The sequence below is a fragment of the Thamnophis elegans genome, chromosome Z (genome assembly GCF_009769535.1).
Source record: "Thamnophis elegans isolate rThaEle1 chromosome Z, rThaEle1.pri, whole genome shotgun sequence".
In the NCBI taxonomy this organism is placed as follows: Eukaryota; Metazoa; Chordata; class Lepidosauria; order Squamata; family Colubridae; genus Thamnophis; species Thamnophis elegans.
In genome coordinates, this window is record NC_045558.1 from 99,768,490 (window position 1) to 99,786,460 (window position 17,971).

At 39.7% G+C, this 17,971-nt stretch overlaps 1 protein-coding gene across 1 annotated transcript; it reads left to right on the forward strand.

The window, feature by feature from the left end:
• Window positions 1-324: 324 nt before the first annotated feature.
• On the forward strand, window positions 325-17,425 carry LOC116520434 (inactive phospholipase C-like protein 2). The gene is made up of 5 exons (XM_032234625.1): window positions 325-2,811; window positions 5,711-5,920; window positions 8,329-8,404; window positions 10,380-10,489; window positions 15,757-17,425. The coding sequence occupies exons 1-5, from the start codon at window positions 346-348 to the stop codon at window positions 15,940-15,942; spliced, it is 3,048 nt and encodes a 1,015-aa protein (XP_032090516.1). The 5' UTR covers window positions 325-345; the 3' UTR covers window positions 15,943-17,425.
• Window positions 17,426-17,971: the final 546 nt, after the last annotated feature.

The window sequence follows — 17,971 nt, forward strand, 5'->3', positions numbered from 1 at the left end:
TGCCCAGGTGTAAAGCCTTGCTTTTCTCCACATTAAATTCAGTTTTGTTGGATAAAGCCCATTGTTCAAGTCTGTCAAGATCTTTTTGGATCCTGAGCTTGCCTTATGGGGTGTTAACAAGCTCAGGATCCAAAAAAGATCTTGATAGACTTGAACATTGCTATAATAGGAAGCCATAGAGGAAGATGTAATTCAGAATGAAGTCAAACATTTCTCCCTTTCTTACTCATCTTCTTTATTGTTTTGCCCCCTTTTTTTTAAAAATGAGGCATTACCCCTCCATTGCATTTCCTGATTTATCTGTTCTCCTTCCTATTCTTGCAGGATGGATCCCGACAGCGCCGTATGCAGCCCCAGAAGAAGAAGACAGTCTCCTTCAGCACCATGCCTAGTAATCGCAAGCTGAACAGCACAGCTGCCTGCATCTCTTTCATGCTGGAGGGCTGTGAGATGAAGAAAGTGCGCTCTAACTCTCGCATGTACAGCCGATTCTTTGTGCTGGACCCAGACCTACGTTTCATGCACTGGGAACCTTCCAAGAAGGACTCCGACAAAGCCAAAATCGAAATCAAGTCAGTCAGGGAAGTGCGAGTTGGAAAAAAGACTCCTGTGTTGCGTTCCAATGGCCTCTCAGATCAGTTCCCAGATGAATGCGCGTTCTCCATAATCTATGGAGAGAACTATGAATCCCTTGACCTTGTGGCAAGCTCTGCTGATGTGGTGAATGCATGGGTGATGGGCCTGCGATATTTGGCCTCATATGGGAAGCACACTCCGGATGACGCTCCTGAGACTGGTTACCCAAATCCCCGCACCTCCTGGATCTATTCTGTCTTTGACATTGCAGATCTAGAAAAAGAGGGTCAAATCCCAGTTTCTCGTGCTGTGCAGCTCATTCGTGCTCTCAACCCTGGCATGAAGGCCTCAACAATTGAGTTGAAGTTCAAAGAGCTCCAGAAAGCAGCCAATGAGCCACTTGGAGAGGAGGTGAACTGCCAAATCTTCATAAAGGCGTACTGTGAGCTATGCACCAGGCCTGAGGTATTTTTCCTCTTGGTTCAGTTTTCCAGCAATAAAGAATACATGGGTCTGAGGGATTTGATGAGTTTCTTAGAGGCAGAGCAGGGTATGGAAGAAGTAACCGAAGAGATGTGCATGGAGATCATTGCCAAATACGAGCCATCCAAGGAGGGTCGGGAAAGGGGCTACTTGGCCATTGATGGCTTCACTCGCTACCTCCTTTCAGCTGATTGTGACATATTTGACCCACAGCACCGGAAGGTGTGCCAGGACATGTCTCAGCCACTTTCCCATTACTTCATTAGCTCTGCACATGGAGCATGCTTGGCTGAGGACAGTTGCTTCTGGGGAGGCTCCACCTCAGACATTGGGGGTTATGTGGCAGCCCTTAAGGCTGGTTGCCGTAGCTTGGAACTTGTCGTTTGTGATGGTTCATCTGGTGAGCCTGTGGTTGGTGCAGGGAGCCGTTTGGCCTTCTCCAGGGTAGTGGCTGCTGTTGCTGAACATGCCTTTGAGTCCTCCAAGTTTCCACTTATCCTGTGTCTCTCAGTGCGCTGCTGTGTTGCCCAGCAGAGGCTCGTGGCTGGGTATCTGAGGAAGTCTTTGGGGGATAAGCTGTACTTGACACCTCCAAACCCAAATGAAACCTATTTGCCATCTCCAGAAACACTCAAGGGATACATCCTCATAAAAAGCCGGAAGCTTCTTCCAAACTGTCATTCAAGTGAGGGAGATGTATCTGATGATGATGAGGCCTCAGAGCTAGGCCTCCCACTTTCTGAACGGGACAGAGAGCATCCCCGGTCCCAATGCATCTTGTGCCGTGAACTTTCAGATCTCGTCAGCCTGTGCCAGACTGTGTCTTTCCAAAGCTTTGAGACTTCTCGGCGGAGCCAGTGTTACTGGGAGGTGTGCTCTTTCAGTGAGGTGGAAGCTGGACGTTATACCAATGAGGAGCCGGAGGACTTTGTGGCCTACAACAAGCGCTTCCTGTCACGTGTTTATCCCAGCCCCATGCGCATTGACGCTAGCAACATGAACCCTCAGGACTTCTGGAAATGTGGCTGCCAGATGGTGGCCATGAACTATCAGACACCTGGTCTCATGATAGATCTGAATGCCGGCTGGTTCCGCCAGAATGGGGGTTGTGGCTATGTGCTCCGCCCAGCAATTATGCGAGAGGAGATCTCTTACTTCAGTGCAAACACCAAGGACACCTTACCTGGCATTTCAGCCCAATTACTGCATCTCAAAGTCATTAGTGGTCAGAATCTGCCTAAACCCAAAGGATCTGGAGCCAAGGGAGATGTGGTAGAGCCATATGTCTGTGTTGAGATACATGGCATTCCTGCTGACTGTGCAGAAAAACGCACCAAAACCGTGCTGCAGAGTGGAGATAACCCTATTTTTGAGGAGACCCTGGAGTTTCAGGTTAATCTCCCTGAGCTAGCAATTCTCCGGTTCATGGTGCTTGATGATGATTATATTGGGGATGAGTTCATTGCTCAATATACCATCCCCTTTGAGTGTCTCCAAACAGGCTACCGCCATGTGCCTCTTCAATCTGTGGTTGGTGAGCCACTCCCCAACGCTACTTTGTTCGTGCATGTGGCCATCACCAACCGGCGTGGAGGAGGCAGAGCACACCGACGGGGGCTCTCAGGGCGTAAGGGACGGCACATGCGGGAATACACATCCACGAAGGCCACAGGAATCAAGGCCATTGACGAAGTGTTTCGCACAGCTACTCAGCCACTGCGGGAAGCAACAGACCTGCGGGAGAACATGCAGGTATCCAGATAGTGGGATACAATAACTTGGGCTCCTGAGTTTGGTTTGCAAAAGTTTGGAAAAGAGCAAAATGTGCCCCCTGGATTTTGAACTTTTCTGGAAAACCATCTAGTAATCTATTTCCTGTACCATGTTTGTATTCTGAAACATTTCAAAATTATAAAGATGAAACACATGAAAATGAAAAATAATTTAAAAAATGAATTTACTTTAGGAAAATGACTTAAAGACAAGACCGCTCTTTTCTCTTGGTCTGCATAAAGATGATGGAGACTGACATTTTTGGGGGGGGGGTTTGGGGGAAATCTTTTGCAGATAGATCTGGGTTTTGTTTTTTTGTTTTTTTTGCAAAAAGTACTCTAATTTCTTTAATGTAAAAAAAGGAAAAAAATTAATAATTTTTTTTAAAAACTTGCACAAACATCATATTGCATATAAAAAGCTACTTAGCCCATTTTAAGCACATTAAAACTTGATGACATAGAAGAATATTGATCAGCCTCTCCAGCACATAAACTGCATTCATATTTTTAAACATTGGTTCGTTATATTATATTAATGAACTTATTGACATAAAACCAAAAGGTGAAATAGTGTGACAAGCCCTAATCATAAGAGTAAATATTCTTTCATCCATTTTATTCTTCCAATATAATAAAAATGACATGAACCACCTTCTTAAACATTATTTGGAGTGTCTGGCAAATATGAAAGAAAATCTTTTGTTGAATTATCTTGTCTTAAAATCATAAGGAACATATTTAATATTCTTTAAAACATTGATTTGCTCATTTGGGATATTCTGAATGTTTATTCCAGAGTTCTTGCAAATAACTAATACTGACCTCAGTAATACTCTTTAATTGTTTGTTTTAAAATGCTACAAATCAATCAAACACATTTTCCTACTAACATTACTTTGGGAGCTTTAAATATTGCTGAGACAAAATTCATTTGGATGGATTTATGAAATCAAGAAATATTTTAATTGAATAATCACCCATTATGCCGCTGTAAACAATACAGATTTTTCTTGCAATAATGCATATCATTTAAAAATTGATTGTCAGTAAGCTGAGCCAGAGTATCCATATCCCTAAATACTCATGATTTTGGGAAGCAACAATAAATGGTTTATTTACAATTTTAAAACCGGGGTGATTTCAGAGTCTACATTTGTCATGCAAATAAGGACTGGCATTATGCTTGACTCACAATAGCTTCCAAATGTGTCTTGAAGCCTCTAGCAGAGCCCTAAAATACTACACTGCTATTGCTGAATGTGGAAGGAAACCCCTGCTATGATATCAGAAGGGTCATAACAATAACTTTCTAATCTTGCCCATCACATTTTTTTTAACATCATTTATGTTCCATGGAGAGATTGGAATCAAAATACATGCTCAGTCAGAAAACTGAAGGTCAGAAAACTTAAGATTCAGCTCCCCGTCATCACACAATAGCCATTAATTAAATGTGTTTGTCCTTGTCATAGAAAAAATTCAAAATATCTTATCAATCTGCCTAAAATAACTCGCAGCTATCAGCAGATGAATACCTCTAAGTAAATACATAAATTTTGAATAACAGTAATTTTTTTTCTTTTTCCATAACTAGGTTTTAACTATTGGTTCATTTTTTCATCAGAGATTAAAATATTGATGTATTTTCATCCACAAAGAACATTTTTGAGAATAATTATTCCCAGATATTTAAAAGAATTCAAGCTACAAATGCAACCCCATTTTTTACAGATTATCACAGAAATTTTAAAACCTATAGAGAAGTTTATGAGACTTTTTCCAGTAAATTAAATTACTTGATAAATTACTAAACTGTTACACAATAACAATTGAATAAAATGTATATAGTTATCAATGACCTTAGTATTAAGTTCTTTGTGGTATAGAAATATGTTAAATAATAAAAATGCAGGCAAATGTACGTGTATAAACACAAACACACAGGAAAGTTCATTAAAAAATTGTGCCAGATTTAAATTTTGCCATACTTGAAATCAGTGATCCTGCTCTGTAATTAAAAATGAATCTCAGTAATTCTCCCTTTCTTTAATTCTATTTAATACTTAGTAGTTTCTCTGTTGCCCCTGCAACAGATTCTACCACCTGTACTAGTCCTCAATTAATGATGGCAATTGGGACCAGAATGTCCATTGCTAACCAACACAGCCACAAAGTGTGGTGTCATGTTACTGCAGCACTTAGCAATAGCAATTCTGATATGGATGCCATTGTTAAGTGAATCGCTGCAGGTCATTAAGTGAGGACATCATTGGTTGCCATTTGTGATGGCCTGCCTGTTTCCCCATTTAAGTTGCTTGTCAGAAACTAGCAAAATAGGCCACAGTAGACATCCATGTGACTGTGGACCACTGCAATAGCCACATCTCTGAGATCAGATTGTAAGTACCACTCATTTAGCATTGTTGCAAGTTTGAACAGTCGCTGAATGAGTAGTTATTAACTGAGGACCACCTGTAACTTTCACTTTATAGACTGGGAGAAATGAAGTAAAAAGCCAGTTTCAGTTCTGTTGATCTATCTGTGGTCTCAATTCATTGTACCCCACTGTTTGTGTAGGTTTAAAATAAAATATTAGATGCCTGTCTCCCACCCCCACCCCTCACTGCTTTGGTGATAGGTGTGACTATGCTGAAAAAGAACTCCCATCTTCAAAATTGTTCAGAATGACTCTGATGTTCGATACGCATTAGAAATTTCTCCCCCAAAAGAGGGGTAAGATCAAGACCTTCATATTTCTAAATCCTTGGGGATGGAGGCATTATAAGTTGCAGTAGAAAAGAGTAAACAGAAATGAAAAGGGCAAAGTGATGTTCTTCCGAGTTGGCGTTTCTCCTCATCCTCTTTTCTTTTCCTAGAATGCCTTGGTCTCCTTCAAAGAACTCTGTGGCCTAACACCAGCTGCCAACATCAAACAGTGCATCTTGAAACTGGCCACGTGGCTTCAGCCCAGCGAGAAGGACAATCCGCCCACGGTCACCCTCAACCTGGGTGAAGAGTATCCTTCCATGGAGACCCAGGGGCCTGTTCCTGAACTCTTGAGAAAAGTACTTGCTGCCTATGACACTGTGAGTGCAACTGGTGATTGTGCAGATGTCCTCCTGGCCACTGCAGTGAGTGCTGGCTGCTGCTCTTTGGTGAATTGTGCTCTATTCTGATAACTTGGCCTGAATTTGCCTAATCTGCCTACATGGCAAATTCACCTTCGTAATAGACGTCATTTTGTAGTAGACCCACGTAAGCATGAAACACTGGTCTTTTAGAACATTAATCTAGCACAAGAATGGAGCGTGAGACTGCTCTTTTTGAGCAGCTCCAGATACTTGTCAAACATTCATTGGGAGTTTAAAATGTGCACAACTCTCCAAATCTAGCCCAGAAAAAAAAAGTCTCTTCCCAGATTAGAAAAAGCAGCACATTTGTCTCTTCCCATTCTTGAGTTCCATTTGTTACCCATAATGCCTTTGGAGAACCTAGTTGGCAGTTGGGCACAGCATTCTTTTTTGCAGAGTGGGAGGCAGAAATTATTTTTCCTGTTGGAAAATGTTTGAAAGCATCTAATGAATGACATTGGGAATTAAGCAGACAAATATCGGAAGAGGACAACTAGCTTTGGAAGAGGGCTGGATCCAGTGGTGGGTTTCAAATTTTTTTAGAATCTCTTCTGTAGGCATGGCTTGCTTTGTGGGAGTGGTTTGCTGACTATGTGACCGAGTGGGAGTGGCTGGCCAGCCATGTGACTGGGTGGGCGTGGCCAACTTGTAAAATGTGGTGAAACTCTCTTAACAATGCTGTTGCTTAGCAACCAAAATGTTGGCTCAGAAACTGGCATTTGAAGCACTCAAGTCTTAAAGCTGTCAAGTCACAAGACCCTTGCACCCTTTAGGAAAAAATACCCAGGGATGTTCAAACTTGACAGCTTTAAGACTTTAAGGTTTAGATAGAACTCTTAGAGATGAGCGGGGCGATTAGTGAGCCAGCCAATCAGTGAGCAGCAGGCAGGGGGAGGGAGCTGGAACCAGTTCTAAACGGTACAGTAGATTTGTGGAACCTCTTGGAACTGGCAGAAACCCACCCCTGGCTAGACCACTTGTGTAAGTCAATGGATGATCTTGGCCTAGTCTTTCTTTCTTATCCTGATCTCTCTCAATGGATGTTGTAAATGTAAAAAAGGGGGGATAGAATGGGGAAATATGTATGATAGTTTTGGAAAAATGGTGCTAAGTTATGAATAGGACACTAAATTATGTATGTAAAAATAGGTATAGTTTCAAGTGTGTGGGAGAGAGGTCACATTCTTACAAGCTTCAAAAACTATGCTATTCCCCTCCCATGCTTATTTTCTATTATTCGAGGCAACGTATATAATGCTGTCACCTTCTACTTTTCCCACAATAATTCTGAACTAATTGATATGATTGGGCTGAGAGAAGGTGACTGACTCAAAAGCCATCCATCCAGCTTTCATATGTAAGGGATGCCAGAATTCACCATCTTCTGGTTTCTAGTCCAGAATCAGAACTTTTAAAACCATAGTTCCTATTCTTGGATCCTTATACATTAGATACTTTTACATATTATGTTAACTCATAGTAATATCTGTTTGAAGCCAGAAATTGTGAACTACCATCTATGCTTTACTATTGTGAGAGAACCCAAGTCAATGTGGCATGTTTAACAAAATGTGATATGGTATGCTATGTGAATCCAACCTTTTCTGGGCTACATTTTCCATCATTCTCAGCAGTCTAGGCTGGAAATGTTGGTAATAATTCTCCAGCACATTTGGAAAACCATAGCTGGGGAGTTAATCTTGTGTTTGAGGTGTTTAAAAAATTATGAAGGGGTATGCTTGTATTTCAATTGACATTTGACATGTGGCAAGCTCAAATTTGGGATTACTAACACAGTCCATAAAGAATGGGTTGATATGACAGAACATTTCTTCAAACTACCAAAATACAAAAAAACCAAAAAACTAACTGTAACAATAACCCTCAATCCCAAAACAACAATAAAGAGGCAATTAATAAAGAGACTAACTTGCGTAAACAGAGATAGTTCATGGAAGGAGATCGTTGGGAGTGTGGTTATGGAGGAGCCATTTAACTCCCAGTGAATGGTACAGTTGAATTCCACATTTATCTTCTCTTGGAGAATCAGGGCTCCAAGTAACAGAATTGTTTCTCAATCTTGGCAACTGAAGATATGTGGACTTTAACTTCCAGAATTCCACAACTTCAGGAATTCTGGGAATTGATGTCCACACATCTTCAGGCTGTTAAGGTTGAGAAACACTGATTCAGAGGGATAGTGAAATAGTTAAAAAAATTATGCTGTGTATCTTGTTATAATGCTAAAATGTAAGGGGAAGGATGATCCAAAGGCCTCTTGAGAGGTTGGGACACTTTATGGACTGTTCTAAACCCATCCAACTATCAGACATTATCTCTTTCTCCCACATTTAAATCTCCAGATGATCCAAACCAGCCGGACATTAATTGAATCAGCTGATGCTGTTCATTCCAAGATTATTCAGGTACAACAAGCAGGTAAGTGATGGCATAATATTTAAGTAAATAAGACCTCCTTGGTTTCATGTTTTCTAATGTTTTAAGAATCTCTGGTTTATCACATCTGTTCCCACACTTCTATAGAGTGTAATTTTAGCATTACCTTCAGAGAATATAAGTATAGAATTGCATCACATTTGCTTGATTCCGTAGCCACTGTGGTTCAATTATATGTTAGATTATGGTCAGTTTCACATGTTGATATATTGTGGTTTATCTCTTTGTTTCATCATTTGTTTCATTCATCATGTGAACTGATTATCTTTGAATGAAAGGTGTTTAGAAAATTCCACCTGGTAACATTGCTGCTGTCACAGCTCCTTCACTTAATAACCAAGAAAGAACCCACTTGACTCCATGTTTCAGAATTAAGTGTACTTTTACTGATTATAAGTGACGAGAAGCTAAGCAAAATTGGATCTGAGCAAAAGAGCGTGAAAGCATTAGATATCAATGCATGATTCATTCCTCTCCCCTTGGTACCCCAGTCCATAGTCCAATCGTATATCACCCCAGCTGTCAGGTGGGAGACATCTTCAAAAATCATATCAGGTTGGAATGCTGGACAGTTGGCCTTGGCGGGAAACTCCCCTCCTTCCACATGAGCAAACGAATGGTGAGAACAACTCCCAAATAACAGTCCTCCTGTACAGATTATTTCCCCCACCCAATTACCATGCCCTCCCTCCCCGTTTCAATAGCAGCATCAAGCAAGCAGCAAAACAGAGGCTGACAGCTGCTTTATAATCAATATGTTGAACTGAATTAAATCTGGGTATCTATTTTTTAAACTTTTCTCCTTTGTGTACTTTGAGTATACTTTTTAAAGCAATGTTATTATGTATTATGTGCATTATTTTTTTCTATGTGAATTTTTTGTTGATGGCATAAATGTCTACAGCTAGCTCCAAAACTATGAAAATGTGGGAAAATGCACCATGGCACGGCAACACAAGTTCTATTTCTGTTGCACTTGTTTTGCGGCATTGCGCACAAGTGTATAAGCCATGGAGTTTGTGTTGTAAGGTCATACTGCATATTTCATCACTGCCCCCTTCCTGGTAGTTTGAGAATAGAGGTAGCAATAATAACATCCTGAAGAAAGTCTATCTCTCTGATTGCTAAAAGTCAGCATCAACTTGATGGCAAATAATATTAAGGAAGTATTTCTACCTTAAAGATGGAACCTATGATGTTTTATGGATAGTCCTTATTTAACAGCCATAGATGGAACTGGCAACACAGTCATTGAGCATAATAGTTGTTAAATGAAACCTCTACAGTACGTATGATTTTACTCCAACTTTGTTTTGAATAACCAGCTCAAATTTCATTAATCAATTTGTATGTAGGGGACAGATTTGTCTATGGCCAAATAAAGAAAAACAATCAGTAAAATTTAAATGAGTGGAAGAGTATCCATAATGCTTAATGAAAAGACACATTTCACTTTATAGTATAGTATAGACTCACTGGAGAAGAGCCTAATGCTGGGAAAGATTGAGGGCAAAAGAAGAATGGGACGACAGAGAATGAGGTGGCTGGATGGAGTCACCGAAGCAGTAGGCATGAGCTTAAATGGACTCCAGAGGATGGTAGAGGACAGGAAGGCCTGGAGGAACATTGTCTATGGGGTCACAATGGATCAGACACAACTTTGCAACTAACCACAAAGTACAGTGTAATATAGTATTCCATTTACATTGGTCAAAAAGCATGATTTTTTTAAAAAAAATACTACAAAATAATAATACAGAGCCTATATAGGCCTATAGCAAGGTGAGAATACATAGCTGGGCAATGTTGACTTTTATTCTGCTGTTAGCATTCTTGGAACAAGAAAATTTCAAACTTAAACCAGAAATGTATCATACGATTAGGAGATGGTCGCAGCCTCTGACACTGTCTGCTTTGTCTCTCCTTCATTCCTTGTGCTGCTCTTGTATTTCTCAAGGGGTGGGCTTTCATAAAGAATTGCACCGTTTGGAGGCAAAGGAAGGTCTGAAAGGACGGAAATTACAAAAAGCTCTGGAAAGTTTTGCCTGGAACATCACCGTTCTCAAGGTAATGTGAAGTTGTAGCCCTTTGTAATTCCACCATTGAGACTTCAGTCATGAGAAATAAAGCAGAGGAACAAACATTTCCAGGACTGCACAAAATATCTGAAGTGAAGTACACTCCACAGAATGTTGGCAAAATAGGAAACATTCCTAACTAAAAAGAAGTCAGAACATAATCCACTGGGGTAAAATAAATTGGGTGACTTAAATATTACAGGGATGTATATTATAACAGGGATGTTGAATATGGTCTGCTTTGCAAACCATCCCCATTCTGGCCATAATATTTTGCAAAATTGCATGGAATTTTGCCATTCATGATGTGCCTCACAGCTGTTAGAAGAGCAATGGAACTTTTATGAATCAATGACAACATGGTAAATGGTTTTGTGTACTAATTATGGGCATGGATCTGCACTACTCTCCAGGTAGATGAAGCATTGGACTGGGATGACATAGCTCTGGGAGCCTTTTTCAGCTATGTCTAGAAATCATATATCCATAAGAGTACTCTGTTAATTCTTGGCATGATTAGCAAGCTGCATAACTAGCATGCTTTCCAGAACATGCCTACCAAAATCTAGAAAAGATTTAAGAACACATTCCTAGATGATCCTCCCAAATCTTGCTCAGGATATCCCTCCTATCTGTAATCTGCAGGAAAACATTGGGTAAGGTCATTCTACAGCAAAGGGTGTAAATACAGTTTTACATCTCTTTCCCAGGCCAAACAAATGATGCTATTCTTACCCAGCGCCTAGAGCAGGGGTCTCCAACCGTGGCCACTTTAAGCCTGGTGGACTTCAACTCCCAGAATTCCACAACCAACAAAGCTGGCCTAGAGTGTTTGAGGTTCTGAATTGGGAAGACTCAGGTAGGACTCAAGATGAAGAGTCTCTGAGTTTTGGGATCGTCTGAATATGGAGAGTTGCTCATTCTAACTCTTGGGCACTCCCTTGGGTAGAGGTAGCACTCCCTTGGATAGAGTTGGTACACAATCTGGGCGTTCTCCTGGACTCACAGCTCCCGCTTAAGAAGCAGACGGCAGTTTTAGCTTTGGAGTTATTTTGTACAAATTCATCTTGTGTGCCAGTTGCACCCATTCCCAAACTGGAAAACTCTGTACATGGTCACCCATGCCTTAATCCCTTTCCATTTACACTATTGCAACCTGCTGCAATAGGAGGCTGCTCTTGAATGTCATCCGGAAACTTTTATTGATCCAGAAGCATTGATTGTTACCCACCTAAGATTGCTTATGTATTGTAATATGATCATCCATATATATTTTTTAAAAAATAAATAGTAATAAATAATGAGTTTAAATAATAAGAGTGGTGACACAAGAAGAGGCAACTGCATTGTTAACTATAGATGTAGCATGGACTTGATTAAAAAGAAAGGCAAACTGACAGGAAAATTCTGCTCACCTAGGGAGAAGTTGTTTTTTGATAGTGGTGGTGAGATTCATAGGATTAGGAGGGGGATTTTTTATAGACTTACACAAGCCTGGAAAAGACTAATCCTCCTTTGTCATGCCTTGATTTTAATTGGGCCTCCTGTGGTTGTCCTTTAGAAAGATAACAACAAACATTTTAAATGCATTCAAATATTGCAATCTCTCTCCTGCAAGCTGCTTTTCCTAGAATCAAAATTGGCACATACTGCCATCTTATGGTCACTGGATATTTATGTACTCATTTGAGGAAGAAAACTAGAATGAAATGGAACAGAATAGAATAGAGCTGGAAGGGACCTGGGAGGTCTTCTAGTCCAGCCCCATGCTCAAGCAGAAGAAACTATACCATTTCAGATAAGTGACTGTCTAGTCTCTCATTAAAAACCTTTAGTGATGGACCACCCACGATTTTTGAAGGCAAATTGTTCCCCTGGTTAATTGTCCTCACTGTTGTACAATTTCTCCTTAATTTCAGGTTGCTTTTCTCTTTGATTAGTTTCCAACCATTGTTTCTTCTTGCCTTCTGGTACTTTGGAAAATAATTTGACCTCCTCTTCTTTGTGGGAGTCCCTCAAATACTGGAATACTGTTATGTCACCCCTAATTTTTCTTTTCTTTAGACTAGCCAAACCCAGATCCTGCAGCCGTTCATGTGTTTTAATCTCCAGGCCTTTGATCATCTTAGTTGCTCTTCCTGAAGTTTTTCCACAGTCTCAACATCTTTTTTATACTATGGTGACCAAAATTGGTTGCAGTATTCCAGGTGTAGTCTTATTAGGGTTTTATAAAGTGATACTAATACTTCACATGATCTTTATTTTATGCCTCTGTTTATACAACCCAGGATTTTATTAGCTGTTTTGGCAGCGGGTGCATACTGCTGGCTCATATTCAAGTGATCATCCACTAGGACTCCAAGGTCCCTCTCAGAGTTACTGTTTTTGAGCCAGGTCTCACCTAATCTGTACTTATACCTTTGATTTTTCCTGCCTAAATGTAAAACTTTGCTTTTCTCCACATTAAAATTCATTTTGTTTGGTCTTTTTGGATCCTGGGCTTGTCTTCTGGGCTATTCCTGCCAGTTTAATGCCATCTGTAAATTTCATGAGTTCTCCTTCTATTTCCTCATTTAAGTCATTTATGAAGATATTGAAGAGAACTGGGCCTAAGATGGAGCCTTGTGGTACCCCACTGCTTGTTTCCCTCCATGTGGATGTAGTACCATTAAGGACTACTCATTGAGTACTGTTTTTGTTCTGTGGGTCACATTTTTAATGTAAGAAGTAGATGTTTAAAATATGTTTCCCACTGGAATCTTTTATTTTTTTCCCCAACAACCAGATTAAAATTGCTTTTTAAACTCAAAGTGAGGAGAAGACAATGCATGTTTCTTTAGAAGTGTATGAAGAGAATCTAAACCAAATGTCAAGCATTATAGTAGTAGGGAGTTGTTCGTTTTTGTATAGAATTGCTATTCCATGCAATTCCAACCAATGTAAAAGGTTTGTCATCATTATATGTTTTGATTATTTTTTCATTTTAATTTTCAAAAACCAAGTAGCAAATCTTTAATGTCATTTTAATAAATCTTTAATATATGTTTGGCAATACTTAATTGTTGTTGCCAGCTGTTTTTTTTTTCCATTTCTAGTGCTATCTAAAATATGGGCCAAGATTTAAAGTAATAAAGATAATTATGTTTTAACTGTATTTATGCTAAAAGTGGATGTAACACACTAATTAAATAAAAAATGGATAGTTTGGAATAATTTTGTAGTGCTAACTGAATAACATGCACTATCAAAATAGGACAAAATTCACCTATGGCAAATGTTCGAGTCAAAAAGGAAGGAACAAATCAACATTGAGATAAATCAATAGTTTTCTTCAACAGGCATTGTACTCCTCACATTTTTTATTATTGTACTGCATGGAATTCTCTATCAGAGAGAGGGTTATTGATTGAGTTTTTTCTTTTTGCATTTTCTAACAGCATTCACTACACATAATTGAGATTTTTATTTCAGTGTAAAAATATTGTATTGAAAGCAGGTGAGAAACAGGCTTGCTGTACTGAATCTAAGTCTACCACTTTATCTTCAGGGCTGAAGGTTGAAAAACATGTTCAACAGTTTTTAGAAATATAATATATATGTTGCCTAGAATTATTTTCATGATGGAGATAGCAACAAATATTACTTAAAAGATAAATAAGTTATTATGATTGAGAAGGGCATACATGGGATATGGACAGATGGTGGTGGAAGTGATTAATATATTGCAATTAAAAGTTTTCCCTTTATATACAGTATGTATACGCAATAATGCAATGGATCTTGTGTCATGATTTCATAAGACATGTTTAATTATTTCGGTGTCAATTTTCATAGCCTTGAATACTTCTGTTTGTCAGTATTTTTGATGCCCCTTACATAATATTTGTCCCCAATGCACATAACAGGTTTGCAATTTAAATTCTATCCAGGTTGTTAAATATGCAAGTCTGAAGTTAAGTTTTAAAAGTACATTTGTAGGTTAATTCTTTTAAGCACTTCTATTAAGCAAATCATTTACAGCAGGTAACAGAGGCAAAGTGAAAAGCTAAAGCAGTATTTAACTTGCTGATAAGTCTGTATGTCTGTAATGAAATGCAAGCTTTAAACTTAAAATGCTAATATAGATAATCTTTTGTCTATCTTATACACAGAAGAACATTCTTCATATGGCCTGAAGTATTCTCTTTATTATAAATGCAGACGTACCTGAGAATTACCCCTTGCAGTACTTCCTCTTTCTTCTTTAACAAAGTATACAAATGTTGTCCACTATGTGCATATTTATTTATTCATTCATTTAGCAATAGCAAATGCACTTTAACATATGCCGCTTCATAGTGCTTTTACAGTCCTCTCTAAGTGGTTTACAAAGTCAGCATATTGCCCCCAACAATCTGAGTCCTTATTTTATCCACCTCAGAAGGATGGAAGGCTGAATCAACCTTGAGACGGTGAGATTTGAACTGCCAAACTTTACCTAGCAGTCAGCTGAAGTAGTACTGCAGTCTAACCACTGTGCCACCTCGGCTCTATTTAATTTATATCCTACTCAAAGCAATGAACATATTTAATTCTCCGAATTTCCCCTCAACAACAACCCTATAAGGCAGTGGTGGGTTCAGGATCCTGTTACAACTGGTATGGTTGAAATGGGCCTGGTGGTGTCACATGGACGCGTGTACCACGCGCATGCATCTTAGCGCCTCTGTGACACTCCAGCCGCTCAGTGGAGCATCACTCAGGCGCTGTACGTGCCGTGCGCAGAAGCGCAGAAGATTGAAAAAACTGGTAAGGAGCTCAGGCGGGTGGGTGGGCCCTCTGGAGCACCGTACTGGAATGGTATACAATGAACTGGGCAGGCTCCGGTACACCCGTACCAAGGCATACCGCCTGCAACCCACCACTGCTATGAGGTGAGTTGGGTTAAGAGAGAATGACTGGTCCAAGGTTCACTCCGTTGGTTTTTATGCCTAAAGCGGGACTAGAACTCAATGATTTGAACCTGGGGAGCACTTGCATTGAGCAAAATTATATATGAGCAATGTTCCATTCCCTACCATAAGTATTTCTCATTCATTTCCTGCTGCTGCTGTTCTTGATGAGGTCTCAAGTTACCAGACTAAAAATGTAAATGTAAATAATACACTGTATTATTAAAAATACAGTGCTCTGGGTTTTTTAACTTCACATTTTCTTTCCTAATCATTTTAACCATTGTTATTTTCTCATACCTTTCTCCCCCGCTCCCCTCCTTAGGGCCAGGCTGATTTGCTCAAGCACTCCAAGGCTGAGGCTCTAGATACACTATGGCAAATCCACAATGCAGCCCAGTCGTGTGGCATTGGACGGAATGGAGCTGCCTCTCCTGACCTCTTCCGCAACCGAGCTGCTCTTGACCCCATCCCAGAAGCTGAAGGAGCCTGCGAGCCAGGATCTTCCTGACTGGAAAGGGCTAAGACTTTGGGAACCTGTGGGATTTGTGGACACAGATTGCCATGTATAGACAATGTGGCAGGTGCTTACATGGAGTAAGAGTTGTCTTTAACCCTGGGAAGGCAAATGAGAAAATGTCAATCAATTTGCAAGCATTTGTGTCTAGAACAACAGGTAGGGCTCCCTTATTGCAAGATTTAAAAAACACCCCCAAAAGAAAAAAAATTAGGTGACAGAAAATATGGTTTTTACCTGGGAAATAGCATATGTGAAAGCTAGAGATTTTTGACTTATTTTTTGACACACTGAAATTAACAGAAACCTCTGTGTGATTTCAGCAGAGTTTCAGGAGCCAACAGCTAACAAAAAAATATCTCCCAATGACGTGGGACAGCAGCAAGTAGGCCTGATGCAGATCCTTTGAAGAAAGTTTTGGGTGTAAGGAGCTGGCATGTTCTGGAGTTGCTTGCTTGAGTCTCCTAGCAAGGATAGTGATAGACTCTGATGGTACTGGCCAGGCGGGAATTCCTGTCTAATATTGTTCAAGGATCCTTGGTTGAAGATCTATTGAAAACATGAGCCTTACTGGTTATGAGTTCTTGCAAATCCTCTAATGAATGAGAGAGAGAAAGGGCTTCTATTTGGATCTTCTTGAGATGGCAATAATAACAATTTATCTTTCTGGTCCACTCCAACCTCCCTGAAGTGTTATTTGTAGTTTTCCTCAAAACAGTTTAGCAGCTGAAATAGGAGTGGTTCCAATGTCCAATGATGTTGGGCTACATCTCCCACAATCCATGAACACTGGTTAGGGTGGCTGAGGATAATGGAAATGCAGTCTAACAACATCACAGAGAGGCGAGAGAGAGAGCCACTGGTCTTCCTTGCTTTCGTTTTGTTTTGTTTCCCTCCTGCAGGGCTGAAATGAAGGGTGTGGGGTGAATGGTGGTGGAGAATTCTTAAGGTTTTCTGATTTGAATTCGGTTGTTGTCCTAATGGGAAGTTTAGGGTTGCCATTTTCATTTCCCCTCCAAAAAATCAAGGGGAAAAAAGGAGGAAAACTGAGGTAATCAGACTGGGAAAATGAAACCAGTTAATCTTGCAAAGATTTATGTTGATCATAAATCAGTATGGAGATAAAATCCAAATGATAAACACCAAACCACTGTTTCTTCAATTGTATTCTCATTGCAGTCACATCATTTTCTGTAGAAAATTCAATTAAAAGAAGCTAATGCTTAACGTTTATTTTGAGAAATGATACACAACTCTTTAAATTTGAATATTTTTCAAGGTTTTTCAAGATTTGGAAATTGTAGAGATGAAAATTGCCTTTCTGAAAAGCAGGATTTTGGTTGTGTATCTTGGTCTCTACTTTACATTTTTCTTTGGGGCTTGGAAGGAGGAGTTAAAGTTGCATTACTTTTTTTTTTTTTTTTTTGCCCACCGTAGAAGATTTGTTCTGGAATTAATGGGCTGGATTTTGTTGACAATAAACCCTGAGCTTCTCTTTTGGCTGTTCTGTTCCTTGTATTAATGGGTCATCCTTGATGTTAGAACCCTACACTAACATAACAGAATCAAAAGTAGTTTATTAATAATAGCCACTGCGTGGCTCCTTAGACAAGGAATTATAAACATGGTACTTCTGTGTTAAACATTCAGGTATATTGGTTAAGCACCTGTATAGAGCCCATATTGGAACATTCTAAAACAGAACACTTAGGGGATAACCAGATGGAGAGATAACATCAAAGAGATACTACAACAGCATTAGTTAGCTGTGATTGACGCTGCCAGAAGAGCAAGAACCAGAACTTTGTATCTCCCTCAACACCTGAAACAGAAGTAAAGAAGAATAGTTAAAGTTTAAAGAACAGTTGCTGGAACTGGATATGTCTAGTTTAATGAAAAGAACGACTAGGGGAGACATGATAGCAGTGTTCCAATATCTCAGGGTCTGCCACAAAAAAGAGGGAGTCAAACTATTCTCCAAGAGGGTAAAACAAAAAGCAATGGGTGGAAACTAATCAAGGAG